Source organism: Pteropus alecto, unplaced genomic scaffold (genome assembly GCF_000325575.1).
Source record: "Pteropus alecto unplaced genomic scaffold, ASM32557v1 scaffold86, whole genome shotgun sequence".
NCBI classification, from domain to species: Eukaryota; Metazoa; Chordata; class Mammalia; order Chiroptera; family Pteropodidae; genus Pteropus; species Pteropus alecto.
Window position 1 is genome coordinate 6,537,834 of NW_006442109.1, and position 21,384 is coordinate 6,559,217.

The 21,384-nt window shown below is 32.6% G+C and overlaps 1 protein-coding gene across 5 annotated transcripts in view; it reads left to right on the forward strand.

Moving 5' to 3' along the window:
• MAP4K5 (mitogen-activated protein kinase kinase kinase kinase 5) overlaps positions 1 to 21,384 on the forward strand; it is a 92,842-nt gene that overhangs the window by 62,328 nt on the left and 9,130 nt on the right. For 3 of the 5 annotated variants that reach the window (XM_015596028.2, XM_015596027.2, XM_015596031.2), the window contains 15 exons: positions 2,528 to 2,586; positions 3,560 to 3,627; positions 5,003 to 5,045; positions 5,706 to 5,907; positions 6,712 to 6,809; positions 6,968 to 7,009; positions 7,885 to 7,969; positions 10,553 to 10,632; positions 10,925 to 10,985; positions 14,016 to 14,018; positions 14,101 to 14,215; positions 14,588 to 14,646; positions 16,641 to 16,744; positions 17,131 to 17,308; positions 20,197 to 20,265. In XM_015596028.2, coding sequence (XP_015451514.1) covers positions 2,528 to 2,586; positions 3,560 to 3,627; positions 5,003 to 5,045; positions 5,706 to 5,907; positions 6,712 to 6,809; positions 6,968 to 7,009; positions 7,885 to 7,969; positions 10,553 to 10,632; positions 10,925 to 10,985; positions 14,016 to 14,018; positions 14,101 to 14,215; positions 14,588 to 14,646; positions 16,641 to 16,744; positions 17,131 to 17,308; positions 20,197 to 20,265 — 1,266 coding nt within the window. The remainder of the gene's footprint in view (positions 1 to 2,527; positions 2,587 to 3,559; positions 3,628 to 5,002; positions 5,046 to 5,705; positions 5,908 to 6,711; positions 6,810 to 6,967; positions 7,010 to 7,884; positions 7,970 to 10,552; positions 10,633 to 10,924; positions 10,986 to 14,015; positions 14,019 to 14,100; positions 14,216 to 14,587; positions 14,647 to 16,640; positions 16,745 to 17,130; positions 17,309 to 20,196; positions 20,266 to 21,384) is intronic. The other 2 variants (XM_015596030.2, XM_015596029.2) reach the window with 2 other exon arrangements.

Consider the following 21,384-nt stretch of genomic DNA (forward strand, 5'->3'; position numbering starts at 1 on the left):
CTTTTAAGAATCAGCTTAACTAGTTAAAAAAAGTTCTTAGCTGTTTTCATTGATGTATATAGGTATAGATATATAATAAACATACATATATAGTTTCTGTTTCTCTATTGAGAATTTTCATCTGCTTACTGTACCCACCTTTTCTCTTAAATTCTTAAACATATTTATAATAGCTGTTTTAAAGTCCTTGTGTGCTAATTTCAACATCTGTGTCATCTTTGAATCTATTTCTATTTGTTTTTTTCAGCTGGTTATGGTTTCTATTTTCCTATTTCTTCTCTAGTAGTTTATAGTATTTTGGATATTGTGATACAACATTGAGTGTCTGGATTTTGTTCTCTTTATTTAAAGAGTATTTAAAGAGTTAGTTAACTGATAGGTCAACTTGATCATTTCGAAGTGTGTGTTGGGTTTTACTAGCATATTTAGGTAGATCTTTTCTCTGGGTAGAAAACCAGGTATCTTTCCTAGTATCGTTTGATCACCAGGATCTGCATTTAGCTCACAGCACTGTTAATCTCTTTTCTGCCATACTTAGCTTTGGTCATGGGCAATTTAGTATTCAACCAAAGCCTTGAGGGGACCTCTTAGCACATTTCTAGAGCTCCTTCTTTATTCGTCTTTCTCATTTCTGGTGTTCTGCCCTTCAAATTCCTACTTCCCGAGAGCCTCAAATGCCATTCTTTGTTTCTGGCCCTCACTGAGACTGTTACTCTCTCTTTGGGTTTCACTTCCTTGTGCCCTAGTTTGGAAAATGCCTTTAAGTAAAAAGCCAGGGTAAATGTGGATCTTACCACCATGTATTTCCCTTCTCTCAAACCTCGTGGTATCTATCTGCCTTATCCATTGCCTCAGAATAGTCGCTTCTTATAGTTTGCGCACGCGCGCACACACACACACACACACACACACACACACAAACACTCTTATTGTGTTACATGTATGTAGTTGTTTATAGCAGAACAGTAAGCCTAATTCCTGTTATCTCATTATGGTTAGAACCTGCAGATAAATGAGGATTATATGATAGAAAACTTCCTATCTATGTATTTTCATAGGCCATAGAGATGCACTCAAAGGTATTGCCAGGATTTTCTTTCCAACAAAACAACTTGGGTCCAGTCTACTACACAAAACAATGGCATTGAAGGCTCTGGCATGCTGTACAGTGAGTCATGACTACAGTAACTTTAGGCTAGTCAGAATTTGATTTTTTTTAAGGAATACTTTACCTACATGTTAAAACAAAACATCTTAAATATTTACACTAGTATAAATGAAATCTCTCAGTTTATTTTCAGTCACTGAAACTGATACATTGGATGTTGTTCATATTTTACTATATCTTTAATCCAAATTTATGAAACTCATTTTCTTTAGGAATTTTTTTGTCTTGAATTTGCTAGATACATAATTTTACTATTTAAAAAATGAGACTTTCTTTTCTATATTTATACTTTTTATAATTCATCTATAAACTTGCTTGTCAGTATTTCTAGTTGTGACCAAAAAAAAAAACCCAAAAAACTTTAGCTTATCTCTGTCTCAAATGAGTGAAATGGTTCTTTGTGACTTAATAGTAGTGGTTCTTGAATTAAGATATTTTTTAATTATATTAAGAAATAAAGCATTAATGAACAAGGAGTTTTTATTTTAGGTTATTTTTGAAAAGTAGATACTATATTTTATGGAATGTCTTCCAGTCTTTTATTATAAATTTTATGGCATACTGTTTTTGTTTAAGGTAATGAATTATGTACATACTTTGTATTTCTTTATAAATCTTGTTTTTAGGGGTAAGGACAACTGGATGTTTTGAAAGTGGTTTTTTAATGTATTTAGTTTGCCAGGATTATAATTAGGAATCTTGTATCTCTGTGATGCAAATGTATTTTAATTTCTTTTTGGTCTTTTGTTCATTTTAGATTTTAGAATTTTATGATTCTCTATAAGTAGGTAATCATCATTTTCTCTGTTTTAGAATATTTCATATAAAGCAAGTACTCTGAGTATTTGTAATAATTCTAAAGTCAGTCCGAGTAGGCCAGATAAAATGAACATTTAGCAAAATATTAGATTCCTGAATACCATTGTAACATTTATTTAATTTGACAAATATCATTTGTATTGTTTTGTATTTTTTAGATAATTATAGGTAATTTAGGAGGGGTTCATCCCTGCCATAAGATTGTAGCTTAAATTAGTTCTCAAAACAGAGTCTGCAACTTAGAGAAAATCCTTAAAGTGTTTTGTTAGTAATCTACTTTTAATTAACTTTTTAAAATCTGTTATACACCAAAAATGCTATTTAATTCTCTGACTTGAACTGAGAATTAAGTAGAGTTGTTAAGATATGTAATCGCTACTTTGTTTTAGTAAGCATTAAGAAAGGAGTACTCTTGTAACAAAATAAGAGATCTTTTCCTCCCTCTCTTCCTTCTCCTTACCCCAGTACACATGCTTCTTATTACATTTCCGAGATTAACACTTTAAAATAGTTTGTGAATATCTGTTACCTATTTTGCAGTTGACAAATTACAATTTGAACCTCCGCTGAGAAAAGAAACAGAAGCACGGGATGAAATGGTAGGAATTATGACTTTAAAGTATTTTACACATTAAAATTTGAGAAAACTTATAATTAGGTTATTTTGACTAGGGTACAATGTGTATGTAATATACCATTTTAACCATTCATTTCGACTTTTCTGAAACATTTACATGAAGTTAAGTACTGTATATGGAATTTGGTACTCAGCTCTGAGCTCTCAGAATCTTTTGTCTTATTGATTCTGATAGGTTTGTAGTACATTTTTGCATTGCTTTACTATTTTTAATAGTTATTTGTTAATATTGTTTCTTTTTTAACCATTGCTCTTATTCTGAGAGTACTGTTTGGTTAACTCTTTCCTATTTGAAAGGAAAGAAGTAATAGAGCAAGATATTAAGGTCAGCCTAGATGTTATCTAAATCTACTTTATGCTTAAGATTTCGTAAAAACTATAATTTCTAAGGTAATTGTCTTCTGTTAATGGATCTCTTCATCCTTAACTTTTGGAAGTAGTGCTCTTCTTACTATATTTATTGCTGTATAATAAAGTCTCAATGTCCATGCTAGTAGGAAAAAATAGTAGCACCATAAAATGATAAAATGATGATAATGCTGTTTAGTTCTCCATGCTAATGGAGTAGTGATACAAATAATTCAAGGTTAGGTTTTTCTGTTTTGCTTTGGAATATACTAGCATATTGGTAAAGAGGGCTTGTCACTTGAAGCTATATTTAGTAAGTTTATGGAATGTCTTAAGTTTTAGTCAGCTGATAATGAGTCATTGACCTAAATAAGTTCAAATGACAACAAATCTAGCTGGGGATTAAAAAATTGATTGAAAGCCAAGGTGATTAACAATTATGACAACAAATCTAGCTGGGAATTAAAAAATTGATTGAAAGCCAAGGTGATTAACAATTATGACGTGGAATGTTTTCTCGAATCAAATAAAATTATTAATATCTTTTATAAGGTAACATTTTAATCTCTTATTTTTTACCTTCTCAGGGAGTATCATCAGACCCAAACTTTGTATTTCAGTGGAATCCTTTTGTTGATGGTGCAAATACTGGAAAGTAAGTTGTTTACTAATATAATAACTTTATTTTACTTGATCATGTAAGAGCAGTATTGGGGGAAGTGATTTATCTTGATAAGCTTTAATTTTCATTCTTAAAACAATTGTATTATGCCTCTTCTCAGTGTAAAGGCATCATGTGTTGATCCTTAAGGGTTTTGGGTTTTGTTTTTTAAGTTAGAATATAGTTTATGTAATGTTAATATACTGAAAGATGAGCCATATGATGTCATGGGAAAAAATACTATAGTAGGAATCAGAAAGCCACAATAATTTCATCTTTGCAATCTAGTTACTTCATATTCTAGACCTGTCTTCCCTCAGCAGTTAAGTGACAGGGATAGCCTAGATGAGTTGTTCCAAACCTGTTTGTGTATCGCAGTGCCTAGAGAGCTTTTTGGAAATACAGATTTCTGGGCCCCCACATTAGGCCTATAGATCCAGGGTTGATAAACTGGCCTATAAGCCACATCTGGCCCACTGCCTATTTTTTACACAGCCCACAAACTAGAATGGTGCTTACATTTTTTAATGATTGAAAGAAAATCAGAAGAACAGATGATATTTTGTTACACATGAAAATTATGTGAAGTTTAACTTTCAGTGTCCATAAATGAAGGTTTGTTGGAACACAGCCATGCTCGTTAATTTATATATTATCTATAGCTGCTTTCATGCTACAACAAAAGAGTTAAGTAGTTATGACCATTGTATGATTTGGAAAGCCTACAATATTTATTGTCTGGCCCTTTATAGACAGTGTTTGCCAACCCTTTCTATAAAATAATAGTCTTTGGGACTGAATCTAAGAATCCTGAAGGCTTCCCAAGTGATTGCAGTGACTGTGATAAGGGTATGGAATCAGTGGGCTATATCAGTGATGTTCAACCTTTGATGTGCCTGGAGGATCACCTGGAGATCTTGTTGAAATGCAGGTTCTGATTCAGTAGATCTAGAAGTTACATTTATAAGAGTTTCCAGGTAATGCCAGTGTTGCTTGGTCTGTGGACTCCACTTGGGCTAACAAAGGGCTTGATCATATGGCCAGTTGTGTCTATGGTTCACTATGGGTTCCAACTCTAAAATTCTGACTCTGTTTTTTACTAAGTTTAATTTAGTTTTTATTACATATTAAGTGTAGCAAAGCATAAAGTAAAAAGTCTTTGTGTTCACTGTATAAGAATCTCTATTTTATAGTTATACGATTTGACAGAATGAGGTCTTAGGTCTTCTGATAGATTTAAAAAATACCATGTACTGTGATCTCATTGTCTTTTCTGTCCCCTGATTATAAAGATTTCAGTGCACATCGAATAGTGTCTCTATTACGATCATTTATCACCATCTAAATTGCATTTTTGTCTTTGTATTAGATCAACCTCAAAACGGGCAATACCACCTCCCCTACCTCCTAAGGTGAGCTACTTAAAGATTTTAAACAATAAATCCTTGTTTTTAAAAACAAAATAAAAATAAATCTTTGTTTAAAAAATAATTAAATTTAAAAATAATTTTATTAAATTTATTCAGAATTCTCTTAAACATATTTTTGATAAATATAGTTTTCTTCAAGAGGGGTGTATGAATGTGTAAAATATATTAAAGGAGATTTCATAACAAATACAGTGTTTTAATAACTTAGAAAAAGGCAAAAATAGGTTATTACTCATTTGAGAAAATACTTGGCTACATGGAGAGGAGAGTTCATCATTTACAAAATCCTCATTTACTACTATAATTTGACATTTCAGTGGAGTCATACTTCATTAAGTCAATTTCCTTGCTTGTTTCTAGATATTGAAATTTTGTGCATTTACATAATTTTATTAGTTATAATAATTTTACCATTTTGGGGTTAGAGTTGATTAAAAATCATATGGCGAATTCATGGTTGTGTTGGGACAGTAACTCAGCTCTTGCTTACTTTGCTTACTTTGCCCAGTAAATTGAACTATATAAAGAAAGAAAAAAAAGCATATCTTCCTCCCCCTGAAGTCTTTGATGTATAAAGATAATGAAGTGTTACTGTTTTATATCCAAATTTATTGAAGTACTTTTGTGTCTCATTATCACTAGCCAAGGATAAACAGTTACCCTGAAGATAACCTCCTAGATGAAGAAAAATCATCAACCATAAAACGTTGCCCTGATTCAGAGAACAGAGCGCCCCAAGTTCTCAGAAGACAGAGTAGCCCAAGTTGTGTTCCTGTAGCCGAGACTTCCTCTATTGGTATGGCTAGCAGTGTTAGCAGCCCTGGAGCTAGATACTGTGATCTGGGTAAATAAATCAAAGTAAATACTGAGAAGAAAGCCATTTTGTTTATAATAAAGAATGTCTTTTTTTTTTTAGTCAATTTTAGTGTTTAAAGCTTTGTGAAGATTCTTTAAAATGCCACATGGATAGGCTATAGATTGAGTCCAATTCAATCCTAATTTGATCCTTTACTAATATCTAGAAAGATGAATGGATGTTCCTGACTTCCAGAAGTCCATGATCTATAGCAGAAGTTATACTCGCATACACAAAACATTAGATAAGACAGTTTGTATAAGTGTCTCCTACAGTAATTGACTACATGTAATAGAAGATGAGAGATTTCTGAGGGACTTAAGGATTTAAGGAAGAGAAGAGGTGGGCCCTTGCAGAGTATTAAAGGGCTTGACGAGCCTGCAGTAGGACAAGCCAGTGCCTACAGGCATTCTTGGAGATCAAGAGAAAATGAACCAATAACACTGAAGCAGGAAAATATGAATTGTGTTGGAAATACAATCTAGTATGGTAGAAGTGTGGGCTTTTGAAGGGTACTTACTGGGAAATAGGACTAAAAAAATATATTGAAGTTCGGTTAGGAAAGGCCCTGAATATCAACATCAATAGGTCAGATTTCATTTTTCTCAGAATATGAAAAGACATTTGTTTTCTTGCGTTAAGACCACTGCTAAATATGCCATGCTACCACTATAGAACCCAGAGAAATGCCCCAAAGATACTTTAACTTGTCTGACAGTAGTGAATATTTCCCAGTAAGGAATTACCCCTTATTTGTATGGTCATTCAACTTTTAACCATGATTCTCTTTAGGAAATGGTGATGGTATTTCAAAACTGATGAGTGAAAATACAGAAGGGTCAGCACAAGCACCACAGTTACCACGAAAAAAGGACAAGCGAGATTTCCCTGTAGGTATAACAGGCATTTGGTAATTAGTTGTAACTAATACTGTATTTATTATATAAGGGGCATAGTCTGTTTAATTAAAGAATTTGAATAACTGAATTTCTAAATGTATAAAGTTATTACTAAGGTTTTACAATGTTAAAATTATTTTTCCCCATAGAAACCAGTCATCAATGGCCTCCCACCCACCCCAAAAGTGCTGGTAAGGAATATTTTTATGTGACCCACTTACCAATTTTTATCTCTTTAGAAGCAACAGGAGATTGTTTATGCGTTATCAAATATCTTGATCCAATGAAGGGAAAGATATATAAATACAAAGACATTAAATGCATTTGGATGTATCTTGTACCCAGATTTGAGTGAGTTGGTTAGAATTTGGAGTTTCACCTTTTATAAACACAGGCAGTTGGGTTTTCATATTAGCCTACAAAAGCCCATTTAATTTTAATTTGATAATATTAATAGTACTGTGTCCTCTTTATTTTGTGAGTTAAATATCTTTCTACCCATGAAACATTTTCACATTGAACTATACACCATGAAGAGGAACAGGGAAGCTTATGTTAATGCTTGTCCTCTGGCCTTTCAGTAGAACTGATGTGTAAGTTGGTTTAGCCAATCATATGAATAGGGTGCTTTATAAATTGTACCTTTTTATTCATGAAAAGTCTAATGTATGACTATTAGTCTTTTCGTCTGTTATCACTATTAAGAATTTATACTGCAATTATAATCACCATAGTGCTACTCAATAAAATCATTTGTTTCGCATTATTAAATGTTAATCCTAAACATAAGTAGTGACTTAAAATTCCTAGAAGGTATCATTGATGTATATAGATGTTTTGATTAATTGGATATTTTTGTCCCAAAATAGAGATTACACAAAGAAAGAATATGAGACTTTTGGTAGAAGGGATTAGATTATATCAAATTATGGATTTTTTTTGTAATGAAACTATAAGTATATGCAAATAAGAGTCAGTTTAGTATTTCATAATAATCTTGGCTATTTTCTAAGTATATAAAATTATTTAATCAAATAAGTCAATTTTTTTTTTCTTTATAATTAAGATGGGAGCTTGTTTTTCCAAAGTTTTTGATGGTTGCCCTTTGAAAATTAATTGTGCAACATCCTGGATTCATCCTGATACAAAAGGTAAAATTTCTGAACTTTTATATCTCCAATAAAATATTTGTTTATCGGAAAGGATGTTTATGATCAGTGAACTCAGGTTGTTTATTTTAAAAATATGACTTAGAGACTAAAAATAGTGTAGGTATCTGCAGCAACCTAAGTAGGTAAGTAGAGTTTTGGTTTAAGGCATTCGAATGTAAAAGTGTGCAGGAACTGTTCCCAAAATAAGGAGGCCAAGGAGACATCAGTTTCTGATTAAAAGAGGAAACCAAAAAGACATCACAACTGATTACAACCATAATTTGGATTTTCTTTTTTGTAAAAAGACAGTACTGGGACAATTGATAATTTCAATAAGTAAAGTCAGTGGATTAGATAATATTATCATTTCAGTGTTGATTTCCTGATTTTGATCATTGTACTTTGGTTATATAAAACTTTTTTCTTTTTCTTTGAGAAAAGTGCGCCGAAGTATTTAGAAGTAAAGGGACTTGTAACTTATCTGAAACAAAAAACAACAAAGTTCAGAAAGCAAAAAAAATATATGTATGGAGAGAGAAAAGATAAAAGCCAAAGTAATAAATGTTAACATATGTGAAATCTGTGTGCGATGTTCAGGAATTCTTTGTACTATTACAACTTTTATATAAGTCTAAAATGATGGTTAATAAAAATTATTTTTAAATATTTAGACTATATTTTTAAAGTGAGGAAGCAATACATAGAGGCAAAAATTTGGAATCAAATAGATCTGCGTTCGATTTCCTGCTCCGTCATTACTATGTGACTCCGAAAGATACTTAACACCTCTGGTTCTCAATGCATTCATTTATAACAGATGAACTCTTAGTGCACTCACCTTATTGCAAGGAAGCAAGGAGCTTACCTGGGGGTCTGGCAATTAGCAAACAGAGGTTAGGCAATAGAGAGTGTTCAGGAAATGTTTGTTTCCACTTAATAATATTAATTATTAATTCATTAATAGATTTTATTAATTGATATAAGGTCATACAATTATCTGCTTTAAATGCCACTATTACAAAGTATAGAAAAAATATTTTTAACAGTAAGGAAATGGTTTCTCCTGTGTTTGTACATTTTCATTTAGATATAATTTTAGACTTACAGAGAAGAAAAATAGTGCAAGAAACTCCTGTATACTCAGAATCATCAGTTGCTTCTATTTTGCTCCCTTTGTTTTACTATTCTCTATATGTGCATTTTTTGCTGAATCACTTGAGAATGAGTTGAAGACATGCTCCTCTTCTCCTTATGCTTCAGTTTGTATTTCCTAGGAATAAGAATCATCTCTTATATAACCATAGGACAATTATAAAGATCAGGAAATTTATCATTGATATAATACTATTCTTTGATCTACACTCCATATTTAAATTTTATTAATCATCCCAACAATATCCTTTGTCTTCCCACTCCTTTTTCCATGTCACATTTAGCTACCGTGTCTCTTTAGTCTCATTTAGTCTGAAACAATTCATCAGCCTTTCTTTCTCTTGATCTTAACATTTTTGAGACTACTTATTATGCAGAATGTCCCTTCGTTGGCTTTGTGTAATGAGTCCTCATGCTTAGATCAGATTATTTTGGCAGGAGTATCTCAGAAGTGTTATCATGCTCATCTCAGTGCATCACATCAGGCACATGATATCAGCTTGTCCAAATACTAGTAATGTCAACATTGACCAATAGGTTAGGGTGGTGTTCACTAACTTTCTCCTAGTAACTGTCGAGTTACTATTGTTCCCAATTCATAAGTAATTACTTAAGTAATTATTTTCTCAAACTAATTGATAAGTACTCAGTGTGGCGATATAGCGAGACTATATTAAATATCTTCTTGAGCATCAGACTTTCACCAACTAGTTTTAGCATCGATTGGCAATTCATTGACATCTTTTGACAATTTTCTTCCCTGTTTAGTTTTATCAGTTTGAACTTATGAATTCTTTTTTTTATTTAGGGAGATACAATCTATCACTTATTGTTTATTTTAGCACTTAAATTGTCAGAATCTTTGAGCAGTGGGTGCTCATATGTTTGTTTGATATGTCCTTATCATTTTTTTTGAGCACTTCCTTACTATCTGGCACAGCAAGATTTCTAGGCTCATTTTATACTTTCCTCGCCCAAGAATAGGAATCAGTTTTTTCTTTAAGAAGCCTTATGTTTTTTTTTAAGTGGAAAATAATATTTATAAACCAAGATTTGGTGTGCTCATGATTTCTGGCATGTCATAATTTACAATTTCTACGTATAGTTTTTTGTACAAAGAATATTTGAGATGTCTGGCAAAAATATATAGCTATAATAAAAACTCTTGAGATACGAAAATTATGTTCAAAAGGATTGTATAGCAAGATAAAGCCAGAGTGAGTTAGTAACAAAGACTATATCTGCTTTTAAAAATAAGAAAAGAATTGGGGAAAGAGGTAAAGAAGGTGGCATGGATTTTAGAAAATAATTTTTCTTTGCGTGGTTGGGTGGCTATGTAACCCTAATGCCATTAAAACATAGAGCCATTATTTTAGTGAATGATTTCAGAAAATGATAGTAAATTTTGGTGGCTTCTCTCAACTATTTTAGATCAGTACATTATTTTTGGAACCGAAGATGGTATTTACACATTGAATCTCAATGAACTACATGAGGCAACGATGGAACAGGTAGGAGTTTTAACTTAAAATTAGTTCGGTTGGGTAAATTGAATAAAAAAAAAATCCTTAAATTTAAATCAATTTATGTGGGCCTCAGTTTTAATTTTTATGATTTAAATATTTAAAGGGGTGAAATAGTACTTTTTACATGTTCTTGTAAAAGTTTTTTCTGTAAGATTTTGGTAATTTACTGAAAAAATAGAAAATAGTTATTTTTATACTATTTCAGACTATTAGAATCTGGAAGTTAAGGGGTAAAGGAATGAAAATTAGAGTTTTAATTATCTCTTTTTCTTTATAGTTATTTCCACGAAAATGTACTTGGCTCTATGTTATCAATAATACTTTAATGTCATTATCAGGTATGTATATGATGAAAATAATGTGGAAAATAAATTATAGACAAGCAGAAAAATGAGATTTTAATATGCATTATTTTTAAATGTTATTTTTTGATTCCAGGTAACTATAGTATAGTAACTTTGAGACTTGCACATGTTTCTAGAAAACTTTGAGAAATGACCCTGTCTTCAATTTAGTTAGCACTTCTCAAACCTGCCCAGAGTCCAAACATCTGAGAAATGTCACGGTGATTGTCACCTGAGGCCATCTACTACCACTCAGCTGCCCCCACTGTCATTATCATTCCTGCCTTCTATTGAGAATTAACAGTTGAAGGGAAAGAAGTAGAGGGTCTAACTGCTTTCGTTCTCTGTGATCTTGAGCAAGTCACCCTCAGCCTCAGTTTTCCTTTTTTTTTTTTAATAATTTATTTATTTTTCAGTTACATTTGTCATACAACCTTATATCAGTTTCAGATGTACAACATAATGATTAGACACATTAGACAGATAACTTACGAAGTGATCACCCCCATAAATCGAGTACCCATCTGACAAGATACAGTTATTACACTATTAATGACTATATTCCTTATCTATACCTTACATCCCTACAACTATTTTGTAACTAGCAGTTTGTACTTTTTAATCTCTTCCCCCCATCACCCTCTCCTCAAGCCCCTATCTGGCAGCCATCAAAACACTCTCTATCTGTCAGTGTTTCTGCCCTACCTGTTCACTCACCTTGTTTTTTAGATCTCTCATGTAAGTGCAATCACATGGTTCTTGTCCTTCTCTATCTGACCCAGCACAGTACCCTCCCTCCAGGTCCATCTTGTCTGTTTTCTTAATTGTAAAATGAGGATGGTAACAATAACAGCCTCATGAGGTTGCTGTAAGGATTAAATAAGATGATATCCAGAGTGTTTGGTAAACTCTGAAGACTGGTACAAATGTTTCCTGGTAGAATTCATGTTATTATGGACCACATAATAACCATCTTAGACCAATGCTTTAAAGTCTTAAAAACAAGTGGGTTCCAGAGCAAACTATTCTAATTTTGTTTTTATGATTTTCTTTTTATGGTTGTTGTTTGGGGTGGATTTGTGGGTGGTGTTTTAGGCTTTTTTTTTTTTTTTAATTCTTATCCTACCAAAACCTATTTTTTTCACATTTTAGATTTAAGTGGCTACCTAGAGATTTATTACATGCTTTAATTCTGATAGTAGAGTACAAGATAGTTAATTATTGGACGTGGTTCCATAGTGTAGTGAAAGGTCCTGGGTTCACACCCCAGTGCAGCCAGGGTCCATGGTCTGCGGCCATGCCACCCTGAACAAGCCTGATGTCTGATCTCGGAAGCTAAGCAGGGTCAGAGACCACGGATGTTAGTATTTGGATGGGAGACCACCTAGGAAGACCAGGTGCTGTAGGCATAAACAAATTAAAAAAAAAAAAAAAAAGATAATTATTTTGCCCTGTCCCTTACTTAATTCTAATGCTATTAACTATTAAAATAGCACTATCACTTACTCAACTTTGAATAATTAAATCATTTCAGTATTTCTTAAATTTTTTCAGTTATTTTGTTTGATATTGTCATGCTCTGTATCTCAATAGATAATGTGAGGATTTTATCCCTGCTGTATTTTCAGTACTATCAGGCTTCTCAGTGTTAAGTGTACCTTTAAACTACTTATGCTTTAAAGCATCAGTGTTGATGACATTCTTACTTGCTGATAGGTAGATTATATGAATAAATAAAATAAAAAGTGTTATTTTCATAACTTTAAGTGTTTGTATGTATGGGCAACTTGAACTCTTCCATTAACCATTGCCTAATGAGAGATTCTTTAGGAACTTATATATTTGAGCTGATGACTGTTTTCACGAAGAGCATATTATTTGATCATGGTATATAGCTTCTAAAAAACTGAGGTCCTCAAAAGAGTATTTAAACTCTTTGATTTGAATTATGCTTCCCCCCAGTTTTTTTACTTTTGCTTAACTGTTATTATATTATTGTTATTATGAAATATTACTGTTATTATGAAAACATTTAAATTCAGTTCTGTTTCAGTTAACAATTTTAAATTGTATGCATGTAAGGTCACTTTCTTCTAACTTACTGCTTTTGCTTTTATCCTTACTCATACCTGTCTTTAGAAATAAACTTAAGAACCACACAGTTATTTGTAAAATAACTCCAGGAAAACAGGGAAGTTAACGTATAAGTTTTTTCCATACTCTAGTAAAATGATCCATAAAACAATGTAGATAGCAGAGCTTAATAGGAGAAAATGTTGTTCTGCATAAAGGTCTGTGGTTTTGTAGGTGTGCGCACATACATGTACATGTGTGTTCAGCTGCCTAGTTAGGCAGAATGTTTCCATTCTAAAAAAATACAGAGAATTTTGTTGAGATGAGACAATATATTAAGTTTTCTAATACCGAAATTATAAATACTGTTTTGTGTTGTTATAGTACTATATCATGTATAATAAGGAATCAGAAGATGTTTTCCATATGTCCCCATTCTTAACACAGCTATGATTTTGATTATATGAAAGTAATAGAATTATTTAATAATAGAATAATAATTGCTATTATCCTTGTATTATGGCATATAATAATAGTTTGCTTTACTTAGTATTTCAATCTGTTATAAAGACTTAATTCTCAATCACTTTTAATCCAATTTGATAAATTATAGATAATAGATCTATCCCAGAAAATAATTTAATATAGTTTTACAGAATTTTCCATGTTATACCAAAATAATCACATGCACATCATTGTAACTCAGTTTATCATACAACCATGTTTAACAATTTCTCTTTCTTTCTGGCCTCATTAAAGTTTACATATATTCTGTCCAGATCATCTTTCAGTCAAAATATACCTAATTTGTGTATTAAAAAACATAATTGTCTATTTTCTTAAAATTCATTTTACCTATTATCTTTCAATAGTATTAACTGGCTTTTTTTGTTTGTTTGTGTTTTTCTATTTTGCTTGGCTTCTTGAACATTTCTGGACTCCTCATTTTAGAAGGTAATTATGTTTTCTTTTGCTGGAAACTTGTATTTCTCTGCTGTATATGATTCTACTAAAAGTAACATGTTTCTCTTTTCAGGAAAAACCTTTCAGCTCTACTCTCATAATCTTATAGCTTTGTTTGAACAAGCCAAAAAACCAGGATTAGCTGCCCATATTCAAACTCATAGGTTTCCAGACCGCATTCTACCAAGGTACAAAATATTTTGCTTCTACTGGGGGAGAGAGGAGTTAGTGTTTATTTTTAAAACAGCCAGTATTCCTTGCCCACTAAAAAACTTCCTTTGTCTTAATTTTGAAAGATAGTTCATACTAAAATACATGTCATCTATATTTCAAAGAGTAGCGTTTCCTTGACTGTCCATGAGAATCACCTGTATAAGTTTTATAATACAGATCCCCAGGCTCTGCCTCAGTCCTATAAAATCAGATGCTTTGGAGTCACAGTCCAAGACAGATTTTTTTTTTTAAGCTCTTTGACTAGTTCCGATATAACTGAGTCACAGATCACTGTTTGGTTCCCAAACACTGCTATAGAGTACATTTATATTGTCCTATATTTTCAGAAAGTTCGCTTTAACCACAAAGATTCCTGATACTAAAGGCTGCCACAAATGTTGCATAGGTGAGTAAATGCTATTTCTCAAACTGAATGGTTAGCACTTTGAACATCTTTAAAATTGTCTCAAGTGTCTTATAGTATCAAATTGGAAAGAAAGTAGGCTTTATATTTGTTTTTAATAAGGCGTTAAGGAGCCCTTGAAGCACAAGAATGTATAGAGGGACATGGCGTAAAAATGCTTGGAGATAATAGTCCTAATGCTTTCTCACAGCATAGCGTCTCTAGAGTTTTTTTAACTATAGTCCCTGAGGCTATATCTCTGCTAATACACTAGTTTTCATATATTTAACACTTACCAGTTATTTATTTAACAGTTGCTGCTTAGTGTTTTATGAACATTATTATTACAGGAGCTTGGTTAATTATGAAGTTAAGCGAAACAGTTCACACAAGACCACCCTCAGGTTAAAAAATTCTCTAGAAGGACTCACAGAACTCACTGAAAGTGGTTATACTCATGGTTATGGTTTATTACGGGGAAAGGATATAGATAAAAATCAGCCAGAGGAAGAACTGCATAGGACAGAGTCAGGGAAAAGTACAATGTAGAGTTTCTATTGTCCTCTCCCCATGGAGTAATGGACAGCATTATTTATATGGCAGTGATTTGTGACAGTACACACAGAGCATTGCCAGCCAGAGAGGATTACTCCAGCATCATTGTCCAGAGTTTTTATTTGGGCTCCATCACACAGGCATAATTGATTGTCCACAGGGCTGATCTGAATATCCAGCCTCTGTAAGGGGCAACTGATACTGCCTGACCCAAAGCCCCTACCTTAAATCACATTGTTGGTCTTTCTGGCATGACCATCCCCTGCTTAGACTATCCAAAGTTGCCAGCCCTCACTCTAATAAATTATATTGTTAGACTATCCAGTGACTCAAGATCCCAGGCAAAATAAGACACTCCTATCAGGTATGACATTCCTGAGGCTTAGAGAGTATCTCCCAGAAGGGAGTACAAAGTCCAGACCTATTGAGGGAGAAGGTTAAGTTCTGTACTACAATTAACCCTAAAACCACCCATGATACTTGTTATGTCACTAGAAAGTAACAACTTGGAAACAGACCCAGTTCATGACTTCAGATCTTGTGCTCCTAACTTCTTGTTTATTCTTTTTAATCAGTGAGCTTATACATTGATTTTTATAATTCCACAGCATGCTCTCTAGTTGTAAGCAAATTTCATGAGCATTTTTCTAGGGAGAATCAGGTTCATATCTGTTACCAGATAGATTCCCAAGATCTATGACTCAGGGAAGGTCTAGAAGCTTATAATCTAAGCTATAAACTTATATTAAGATAGAGCTCACTGCAGATAACTACTTAATCCTTATTAATGGAAGTCAAATTGAAGAGAAGGAAAGACCAATATGAGTTTTTGTAGATTCAAGTCAAGGAAGTTACATCTTTAGTAAGATGTAAAATAGTTATTTTCACCTTGTCTTAAGTACATAGCTGTAAACTACTATACCATAAATTAAATCATAGATTTCATTTGCCTCCTAGACCTTCTTGTCCAAATTATCTCTTTTGGTCAATTTACTTAAGAAGCAGCTCTTTAGGTTGCATACTAGTGTAGGTGTTTTAGTGCTTAAAATACTGTTCTTGTAAAAAGTTCCTATGTTAAGAACCTAATATAATAAATATGTTTAGAAGTAAATGTATATAATTTAACTATAAGATAAGAAAGTAAAAAAGGGTAACAGAACCAAAAGAAAAAGACATCATCTTTCCTTTTTCTACCCACTTTTTTCATCCTGGTGAAGAGAAACAATAATTTTCCTTTATCACCTAAATAATTGCTTTACATAGTTCTTCCATTCATGGAAGGCCACATTTCATTGTTTTTTTTTTCCATGTGTAGTAGCACTGCCTTTATAAAGAAAGCTGAGTTAGTTTTTAGGTGAATATAGCTTTTCACTAAGCTAATTACATTTTCATATAAAGGTATTCATTATTTTGAGCGTGTCTTTTATTTTATTTCTTTCCAGTCAGAAACCCTTACACAGGACATAAATACCTCTGTGGAGCTTTACAGTCTGGAATTGTTTTACTTCAGTGGTATGAGCCAATGCAGAAATTCATGTTGATAAAGGTATATATTACTTTCTTTATGTTTTTCTTCTTTAGAAAACACTATTGTGTAACTGAAGCTAAATTTTTAAGATTCCGTTGCTACTATCGAGGGTTAGTATGTTTATAGTTATTTATAGGTCTTTATTTGGTTTAGGGGTTTGTTTTCCTTGAGATTTCCTCTTTACTTTATGTCAGTAAACTTCCAGAAGCATCAAAGCCATAAAGATCAATATGGCCAATTCTCTAAAATACATTTTTAGATAAAACTCATCCTTATGATCATTTCAGAGGTAGTCCTTTTTTAGAATTCAATCAATCAAGAAAAAGCCTTTCCATTGACTTATTCAACAATAGTATGACTAGAGAAATTGTTTCTAAATTATACTTGTTGTTTATTTTTTGCAGCACTTTGATTTTCCTTTGCCAAGCCCTTTGAATGTTTTTGAAATGCTGGTAATACCAGAACAAGAATACCCTATGGTGTGTGTAGCTATTAGCAAGGGCACCGAATCAAATCAGGTAGTTCAGTTTGAGACAATCAATTTGAACTCAGCATCTTCATGGTTTACAGAAATTGGCGCAGGTAAGTGTTTTTTACCTTATGTTAAAATATTGATGCTTTTGCAGAATAGTTTCAACCACTGGGCAAGTTAAAGTAAAGACTTATGGGAACATAGTTTCCCAATTAAGCCCAAAGCTACCTGTACCTATAGTTTATGATCTCTTTTGGCCTGAGGCAATTTGATACAAATTATTTTACCTAGGAAAATTTTAATTGTTTCTGACATTTAAAGGTCTTAATTGTTATGTGTTAATCTTTTGACTATACTACATAAAAATTAAGTTTTAAAAATACTTTTCAAATATTATCAGCTTCTCAAGCAAAGAGATTTACTTTTCTCCCCTATCAATTCCCTCTGCGTAGCTCCCCACACACAAACACACACACACACTTCTTAGAATCATTGAATTCAAGTGCTTTTGATGTGTGACCTGCAAGTTTTAACATTTAAAGATACAGGGACATATCTCAGTACTTTCTGAAAATGATTTGTCAGCTTAGAATTTTAACAAATGTGCCTTAGTGAAAGTTTTGAAAAGGCTGGGAAATTTATTCTCAACCTTTAAAATTAGAACAAATCAATTATTTTTTAAATCTACGTAATAAGTGAAATGAAAGAGGGGTCTTCATTTTGCCAGTTGGCTGTTTGTTGTGTTAGGATATTATTTGATCATTTGTAACCCCAAGTTTATGAAGCCATTTTTACATATGAAGTCAAGCAAGCTTTTTTTATAACTATTTCATTACTGACCGCTGTTACATTCCTTATCACCATGTGAAGAAGTCTGTTGTAAGTATCTTAAATTCGATGGTTCTTATTAAATATCTTTGGCTTTCGATCATTTATAGGCTAAATTACAAGAACTCTACAACCCAGCTATTGAAGTTAATGGAGAACCACTAATGTTACTTTCAGAATAAAAATCAGTATGAACTAGTGGTGTCCTGATAAATGGTTAACAACAGGTTCTTGGGGTACAGAGATGCCTGGTTTGTTAGCAGTTGAGTGTTTCTGTCATATAAATACTCCCACCACAGCCAATTTCAAACTACTAACCTGATGTCATCTAGTTCACAAAATTCCTGAAAATTTAACCCAATACAAGCCAATTACAGCGTGTACTGGACTATTTCACTCTTATGGACCAAGTCATAGTTTCCAGTAGAATAAAATGGGAATGTATTCTGTGTCCTACCACCACCAGTACCCCACATTTCTAATTGTTTAATACTTTTTGTTGAGTTATATGCATACCTTCCTAGTATAGCTAACAGTTGCAAATTACATTATTTTATTATCATGAAATATAAGCAGCCCAAATAGAAATGTATTCCTGCTTTGTAGTTACTGCCAAATATAAGGGTTATAGATCAATTCTTTTAAAAATCAAAATAATTTCTAGCAGATAGCCCAACTTTTTTTTTTTTGCTGTTTAGTATATATAATAAAGAGGGAGTCATTTCATAACATTATCTAATGTGTGCTTGTAACTTTCTTTTGTGCGATGTCTTAGGAGGTTACAATGCTGAAGGCTAGACATTGAGTCCTCTTGTGAAATTTGGAGAGGGAGAGTTGAGGGGTTTCTTGTTCTTTGTTTTATAACGCCTGAGCAATACTGCTTCACCCGCTTACAACATTTTTTAGGCTAAAACTAAAGCAGTGGCAAAAATACTTCCTGAGGAGAACCAGGACTCTGCCTGAGGGTACTCATCCAAATCACCCTCAAGCAAAGGTCGTCCTTATTAGGCTTCTCTATTTTCACAAATGATTGTTAATCTTCCTCCCAGCTATGTTCATTGTTGAGGCCCTGCCTTGAATTGGCAACAGTCCTAACAGTTAGAATGAACTCCTGTTCCAAGACTCTTAGTCTGATTTATTATTGCACATCTTTTAACTCCAAGGATGCGGCTTAGCTTATCGTCAGCACTCAATATTTGTGGAATAAATACATGAACATAAATTTGCAGAGAAAAACGATTTTTGGAGTGTTGCCCGAGGGACCAACAGTTTATCAATCCTGTAGATCTGAATTTTTCACTATGTATGAGCTCTGGAAGTTTTCCAAAAGCACCTCAAAATAATATATAAAACTTAGTGTTTATGTTCAAATATATAGTTTTTAATGAGCGGATTTATGGTTTTACCAAAGAAATGTGGTTAAAAATGACAGCTCTAAATAATCTAAAATCTTTTCTTAGATTCAGCTAGAACAATTATGCAATCAGTGCCCAAAACATTTTTAGTAAAACCAAAAATGTTTTGCAAAATGTTATTACATCTATTAGCAGATGTTAAAAGAAACAGCCCTGCAAAATATCAGCAAAGCTATGAAAGTTGCTTCCTGCAAAGATATTGTTGACAATAATGTTATTTGTTACTCAATGTCCTCTTTAAAAAGTAACTCCCACCTACACACACACACCCCCACACCGCCCCCCCACCACAAAAATTTCTCTCTGATCACAATTTCATTAATCCTTTTGCATTTTCTGAATTACTGTTTTTATCTCAGGGATGTCCCTCACTGATCTTGTTCCATCTTCCCATTTGCTACTGTAAAGTGCAGAGCAAAGTATAGTCACTGTATAGCATGCGTCTGTCTTACTTTCTCATATTTACCCTTTGCTTCATTTTATTTTTGTAACTCACCTTTCTAGAACTAGCTATTAATTAACTGTAATATTGAACTTTTCTTAGCTCAGTTAGCTGTGCTTAAGACTTAACATTTGTTCTAAATTGACCTACATATATTTTCTGAAAAGATAATATATCATTACAAAATATAATTTCTGTGTTAAATTTCAAAGACTAGTTTTAAGTCACAGGAAAAGTCAGAATTTGTGTTCTTTTCTAAGCTCCAGTTTTTAAAGAGTGTTGTTGTAACCTTGTTTTCTTTTTCCCTCCCAAGGCAGCCAGCAGTTAGATTCCATTCATGTAACACAGTTGGAGAGAGATACCGTTTTAGTGTGTTTAGATAGTAAGTACTCTTTCAAAGTTTATTCTGTCATATTACTTGATATAACAGATCTTTTCATGGAAGTGATTCTACTAAACTATAATTCAAGATTTTCTCTTTTTTCACCTTAAGTGGCTTGTTTTATTGATGAAAAACCTAAATCATCTGTAGGTATAGTTAATAGTAATTAATTGATGTTTGTCAGTACTATTTGTGACTTTTTTCTTTATTTGACAGTCTTGGGAACATTATATTAGAATAGTTTGCTATAACCTTGGGGTAAAATTCTATATAAAACTCTTCTGTAAAACTGAGATTTTTTTTTCATACCTCATTGTAATTAATGAAAAAATAGAAGGTATACAGTCATGTACCATTTAAAAACTGGGATACTGAATTCTGAGAAATGCATTGATAGGCAATTTTGTCATTGTGCAAACATCATAAAGTGCACTTACACAAACCTAGATGGTATAATCTACTACATGTCTAGGCTCTATGGCATAGCCTATTATTCCTAGGCTACAGGCTTGTACAGTGTGTATTGTACAACATGAGATTAAATCAAGCACAAGAGAAAATGATGCAATCAAGAGAAATCATAAACGTGAGATGTGTGTAGCTGCTGCCAGCATAATATGGCATGCTGCTTTACAGAAAATGGTTTTTTTAATAAGTAGAGAGTAAAATAATAATAAAATGTATAGTATAGTAAATACATACACCACTAACATAGTTATTTATTATTATTATCAAGTATAATGTACTGTACATAGTCGTATGTGCTACACTTTTATGCAACTGGCAGCGCAGTAGGTTGTTTACACCACCATCATTATAAACATGTGAGTAATGTGTGGCACTATAGCATTATGATGGCTACATCTCTAGGCAAAAGGAATTTTTCAGCTCCATTATAATCTTAAGGGACTACCATCATATATGGGGTCTGTCATTGACCAAATCATCATTATGTGGCACATAACTCTACTAATATGGCCTCTTAAGAGTCATATAACATGAACTTTGGAATCATGTCAGAGTGAGATTTTAATATACAGATAGATTTGACATCTTCATCTGCTAGCTATGATTCTTTTAATACAGGAAGAGATATTATTAATGGAAGTGTGTTATACT